General features: G+C 36.7%; 1 protein-coding gene across 1 annotated transcript in view; it reads right to left on the bottom strand.

Annotated features, from left to right (window-relative positions):
- Positions 1–6,296, bottom strand: part of LOC107722334 (proto-oncogene vav-like) — a 29,776-nt gene that overhangs the window by 2,798 nt on the left and 20,682 nt on the right. The window contains exons 13-25 of the mRNA XM_016530660.1: positions 5,733–5,819; positions 5,113–5,202; positions 4,326–4,332; positions 4,216–4,235; positions 4,010–4,119; positions 3,811–3,912; positions 2,915–3,009; positions 2,801–2,823; positions 2,313–2,469; positions 1,512–1,597; positions 732–763; positions 203–313; positions 30–117 (exon numbers count right to left, since the gene is read on the bottom strand). Coding sequence (XP_016386146.1) covers positions 30–117; positions 203–313; positions 732–763; positions 1,512–1,597; positions 2,313–2,469; positions 2,801–2,823; positions 2,915–3,009; positions 3,811–3,912; positions 4,010–4,119; positions 4,216–4,235; positions 4,326–4,332; positions 5,113–5,202; positions 5,733–5,819 — 1,008 coding nt within the window. The remainder of the gene's footprint in view (positions 1–29; positions 118–202; positions 314–731; positions 764–1,511; positions 1,598–2,312; positions 2,470–2,800; positions 2,824–2,914; positions 3,010–3,810; positions 3,913–4,009; positions 4,120–4,215; positions 4,236–4,325; positions 4,333–5,112; positions 5,203–5,732; positions 5,820–6,296) is intronic.

Below are 6,296 nucleotides of genomic sequence, written 5' to 3'. Positions count from 1 at the left end.
AGTGAGTGAGTGTGTGTTGAATCACTCACAAACAGTCCCTTGAAGGCTTTCTTCTCGTTGATCCTGTAGAATCCCTCTGAGTACGTGACCTTTATGTGTCTGGTGTCCATGCTGAACCTGAGACAGAGACAGAGAGGCGTGTCACTGGAGCTCTGTTTGATTGACAGCTGTCAGTCAGCGTGTTTGAGTGTGTTCACAGTACTTGAGGCTGATGGCGAATTCTCCAGCGTCTTTCTGCCGCACCAGAAACGTCCCGTCAGAGCGAGACATCAGCAGAGTTTTAGCACCGGCCCGGTCCATGTTACCAGCGAACCTGACACCAGAGGGGTGTGTTACTGCCTGTACATGCATGCTTTAATGAACAGGAGTGAATATAGATAAAACGTGTGCGTGTGTGTGTGTGTGTGTGTGTGTGTGCATATGTGTGTGTGTGCGTGTGTGCATATTCTACCTGAGAACCAACCATAAACGGTAAATTACAGGCCAAAGTAAAACTAAGATTAAATCTCAACACTTTACAAGGCTTTGGTATCTTTTAGCACAAGATAATGTGTGTGTGTGCATATGTGTGTGTGTGTGTGCATGGGTGTGTGCATATGTGTGTGTGTGCATATGTGTGTGTGTGTGTGCATGTGTGTGTGTGTGTGTGTGTGTGTGCATATGTGTGTGTGTGTGTGCATGGGTGTGTGCATATGTGTGTGTGTGCATATGTGTGTGTGTGTGTGTGTTACCAGGGCAGTCCTGTTAAATCTGGAGGAGGCGCCTACAGAGAGCAGACAACACATTTACTTAACTAGCAGTAGATACTAGGAGTTATCATGCAGATTTTTATTATTATTGTACGCCGAAATGTAAAAATGATTACATCAAATTTAATCTAAACCTGGAAACAAACAAAAACATTTAGGATTTCAGATTGTGCTCCATTTCTGTCATTAATCGAGTGCTGCTCTCCGTAAAGCATGAACCAAATAACAAGACATTATTAAACTCATGCTCATTTTTCATTACAATTTCACTCAAACTGTTACACTGATCATCTAATTTGAAATGAAAAAGTGGACCCCACTGTAACTGTACAGTATTATGGTTATACAATAAACTAGGAAATATTGTCAGAAATATATAAATATTAAAAAATTATAGGAAATAAGAACTGTAGGAAAAAATAAAGATTAAAAATCGAAGAAAATAAAAATTGTACGACATAAATAAAGACGAAAAATTATTGAGTGAAGTAAATAAAAACAATTTAGAAAGTAAAAATTGTATTATAAAAATAAACAATAAAATATAAATACAAATTGCAGGGAAAAATAAAGATAAAAAAATTTAGAAAATAAAAATAGTAAGACAAAGATTAAAAACGAGGAGAAAAAAAAATGCAAGATAAAAAAAGAGGGAAATAAAATAAAGATTAAAAATTGTGGGAAATCAAAAAATAAATAAACAGTATCGGATATAATGATTCAATATCAGTTATTGGATCGAAATTTTATTGATCCACTCACCGGCACAAACGGCTGAACTTTACTGCAGGGAAACCAGCCGACCTCTCTGATGGTCAGATTCCTGCCCTGAAACACACACACACACACACACACAGGTTTGTTTTTGTGAAAAGTGGGGACATGGGGTAATGTCCTGAAAAGTCACCTTCTCCTTGTAATACCTATGTTATACACTTGTCCTTATACAAATTTAAACACGCACACACACACACACTCACTCACACAAACACACACACACGTCAGCTTTATATAAAACCACTATTATATAAAGAATATTGATATTTATATGAGGTCAACCTCACGTATCGATCTGAGTCATATCCAGGATTTAACATGACCAAAAAAACAACTTAAGACATGCGGAAAAGAGAAGGAGAAAGTGCAGACGAGTGTAGGTTTCTCTTCTCCATTATTAACACACAGATCAGATCCTGCTGTAACCTCATTCACACATGAATCAAAACTGAAAGAGACTCGCTCACAAAGCCTCGCGCTTCTGTTCATATAGTTATATCATCAGAGTATACACGCTTTGATGTGTTGTTCATCTTTTCTTTACTGCGTTGCATCGTTAAATGTGGTGTAAAATGATTGAACATGATGAACTGCCACCAGTGTTAAAGATGAATGTGTTTAAAGTTTTATTTCTACATGTGAAAAAATATGTTTTAAAGATGGGTCGTGGTCACCAACCTGAAACGTGCATTATTTAATATACACTAAATAGATATCAGAAAGACGGCGAACAGAAATCCGTCTCTCTTGTGCTGAATTCATCAAATGGTGTGGCATTGTGTTAACAGAGCTCGTTGAGGAGCTCACTGGCATCTAGTTCTCCTGTGTCCAGAGACACTCCTGTATATGTGTGTGTGTGTGTGTGTGTGTGTGTGAGGACGCTGTGTGACGTGTGTTTACCTGGTTTGGTCTGTCTTTGAGACGTTAACCTCATCGTTTTATTCTGAAACAACATGAAAATACACTTCAACACCCACAAACACAAACTAACACAAATAAACGTCAACAGCACCATCGCTGACTTCATTTGCATTATATTTTATTATATTTTATTTTATTTTACCAGCATATTTAAGCTGTTTAAATGTCAAATGTTTGGATTTAGGGTCTCTTTCACAGTGTGCAAATGGGTTTATCACGTGTTTGTGTGTCAACATATGTATAAAGTCCAATTTGAAACAACAGGACGTGCTATAAAGAAATGAAATAAAAGTTCATACGACATAAAAAAATATACAAAAAGTAAGTGACAGAAATAATTTGGATGCACAGACCTTCTTGAGCGTTCCTGACAGTTCTGTGGAGTGAATGAGAAGCACATGTGAAGTCGACTGAACGAACACCAGCGACACATTACATTCTCACAGGTTCTTTATCTGTTTTCTCACCAGAGTTCCGTCCGCACGCAGGAACTCGACCCAGACACTCTTTATGAGCAGCCATCTTACAGCGCGAGCAGCGGTAGCCCTGATAGAAGATCCCCCTGACACACACACACACACCACACATCAGCAAATAAACCTCACATCTCCAGCTACAGCAGCAGATTTACTCTCCTTTATATCTTACAGGAGTCTCATCCTGACACATCTACATTAGTCTTCATTCTCTGAGTTTGATGAAACTCGAAATGAAACGATTCAGCAACTTTCACAGCTCAGAACTTCCTCCCGGACAAAAAAGACGAACCAGTGTTGTTATTATCAACAAACACTAAAAATAAAACTATTAAAAATATTCTCATGAGCTGAAATAAAACATTAGATGAAAAACTTAGAAATGCTTCCCTAAATGAAAATAAGTAAGTTTAAGTTCTAAAGTAATAAGTTGAAGTAAATAACTAAATTAGTAAAACTAAAATAAATAAAAAATTAAAGAGATTAAGCAAACATTTATAAAAATAACAAAATTAAAAATGTAAACTATAGCTCAAATGAACACTGAAAATATAAAAATAAACATTAATTAAAAACTAATAAAACTGCTAAAAGTCACATGTGATACTTTTCCATTTCAGAAAGCTAAATGTATATTAGATACAAGAACCAACATAATACACCATAAAAATAAATGCTGCGATTATTTCTCACAACGTCAAATTCAGCTTATAACTTAAAAAAATATATATAAAAATTATATGTTTAGTTAACTTTAGTTAAGTTGGATATTTAAGTTATCTCAACAAATTTGAAGCTGCTATAACTAACTGCAGCAGCATTCTGGTGTTTGTTGAGCAGAAAACAGCAGCTCATTCACTGGTGAACACTGGCATCTGGCATCTCACCTGAGGAGCATCTGACAGGCTTTACACGAGGTGGTGTCCTCAAAACAGTGCATCTGAAAGTCATGACCGTTAGCCGTGCTGTTCTCCGGACACATGTTGGACCTACGAACATGTATGTTATATTATACTATCATAGGAGCAGCATATTAGAGCTGTAGCTGAGCTGAAGTTTTGAGGAACATATGAGCAGTGGACTCACAGCGCCATCTCAAACTGCTCCAGCCACTTCTTCTTCAGCTCTCGCGTCTTAAAGAAGAGATCGTAGCCGCCCTGACCGTACAGATCCATCAGCAGGAAGGTGTGCGTCCACTGTAAATACACACAAGCGTCAGGTACAGGTGTGTTCTGATGATGATGATGATGATGATGATGAAGCTCTGTGAGACCAGAGGAGGTGTGTAGAACCTTCTTGCTGTCCTTCTCTCCTGACGAACACACACACACAAACACACACACAAACACACACACACACACACACACACACAGAGAGAGAGAGCTTTACACACGCTACACACTAACAACCTGTTCACATCAAGAACGATACGCATCACAATAACTATAAAAATTAGACAACTGTGACGTCCACAGCACAACTACAACAATAATAGCACAGAGGAATTTTATTTTTTCCCCAGATGATGAACAATAAAAACATTGACAGCCAATCAGAATCCACCAGAATTTAAAGAGCTTGAATATTTAAAGAGACAGACGTCAAAACTGCAGCATGTTTATAACAAACAGAATGTTATCGTCTGTTGATGTGGGTGCTGATATAGTAATCATTAGTTATCATTATAAATATATCGTTAAAGCTATCTTTACAAATATCATTAAAGTTAAATTTTTTACTGTAGTTGTAGTTATCATTATGGTTATAATTATATTAATCATTATTGTTACAGTTATCGTTACCATAGTTACAGTTATCACTATAGATATTTTGGTTACACTTTATTTTAAGGTGTCCTTGTTACAGTGTAATTATACAATTAAGTACGGAGTAATATTAATTAACTACATGTACTTACTATATGGTTAGGGTTAGGATTAGGGTTTGGCGTAGGGTTACTTGCATGTAATTATGCATAAATAATTGTTGTTATAATAGTAAGTACATATAAGTACATGTGTAACAAGGACACCTTAAAATAAAGTGTTACCGATATTTTTATAGTTATTATTACCGTTATAGTTATCATTATCGTTATAGTAATCGTTACAGTTATCATTACCATTACAGTTACTGTTATAGTTATAATTATCGTATCATTATCATTAGAGTTATAGTAACACACAAACACACCGGTCCTGTTTGGATTTCTTCTCCAGATTGCAGATCTTGAATTCCCCGTCTATTTTGGGGCGTCCGTATAACGCCAGAGACAGAGACTAAACAGAAGGAGAGAGAATCAGCATCAGCATCAAACACAAATGAATCAGAATCAGCATCAAACACGAATGAATCAGAATCAGCATCAAACACAAATGAATCAGAATAAGCATCAAAGACAAATTAATCAGCATCAGCATCAAACAGAAATTAATCAGAATCAGCATAAAACACAAATGAATCAGAATCAGCATCAAACACAAATGAATTAGAATCAGAATCAGCATCAAACACAAATGAATCAGAATCAGCATCAAACACAAATTAATCAGCATCAAACACAAATGAATCAGAATCAGCATCAAACACAAATGAATCAGAATCAGCATCAAACACAAATGAATCAGCATCAGCATCAAACAGAAATTAATTAGAATCAGCATAAAAGACAAATGAATCAGAATCAGCATCAAACACAAATGAATTAGAATCAGAATCAGCATCAAACACAAATGAATCAGAATCAGCATCAAACACAAATTAATCAGAGTTGCGAGCTGAAATGAATCGTTCTCAGGTGCTTCTGTACCATGTTCTCGATGCACAGCTGAAACGTCGTGATCTGACGGATGATCTCATTGTCTCGCTTCACCTCGTTCACACACTGAGCCAGATCCTGCACACACACACACACACACACACACCAGCAGCATGTTCATTCAACGAATCATGAGTTAAATTCATGTTCATGAGCTTTTCTACTAATTTTACCCCTAGTTGGCGCTCTCACTTCACTGCACATCCTGATCAAAATACCCACAAAGTTCTGATATTGTGACAAAATATCTTTGCATCATTATTTGGCGTCTGATTTATTTGTGTGTTACAGGTTTTGAAGATTCAGCAGGAGCATTTTTTATCGGTCAACCACAGTGAGTGTATTTAACAGGCACTGAGACTACACCTCTATTTACATTCACTGATTTGATGTTTTGAGTTCTCCATCATGAACACTGAGTGAAGCATGTTCCTTCAGTATATGAACCTCTGAAAGTCTGCTAAAACATCTCCCTATCCCTTGTTTTACTCTTGAACATGCTAAATGCACACACACACACACACACACACACACACACACACACACACACACACT

The sequence above is a fragment of the Sinocyclocheilus rhinocerous genome, unplaced genomic scaffold (genome assembly GCF_001515625.1).
Source record: "Sinocyclocheilus rhinocerous isolate Xijiao unplaced genomic scaffold, SAMN03320098_v1.1 scaffold161, whole genome shotgun sequence".
In the NCBI taxonomy this organism is placed as follows: Eukaryota; Metazoa; Chordata; class Actinopteri; order Cypriniformes; family Cyprinidae; genus Sinocyclocheilus; species Sinocyclocheilus rhinocerous.
The sequence above is the reverse complement of the archived record's forward strand: the minus strand, read 5'-3'. Positions and strand labels throughout refer to the sequence as shown.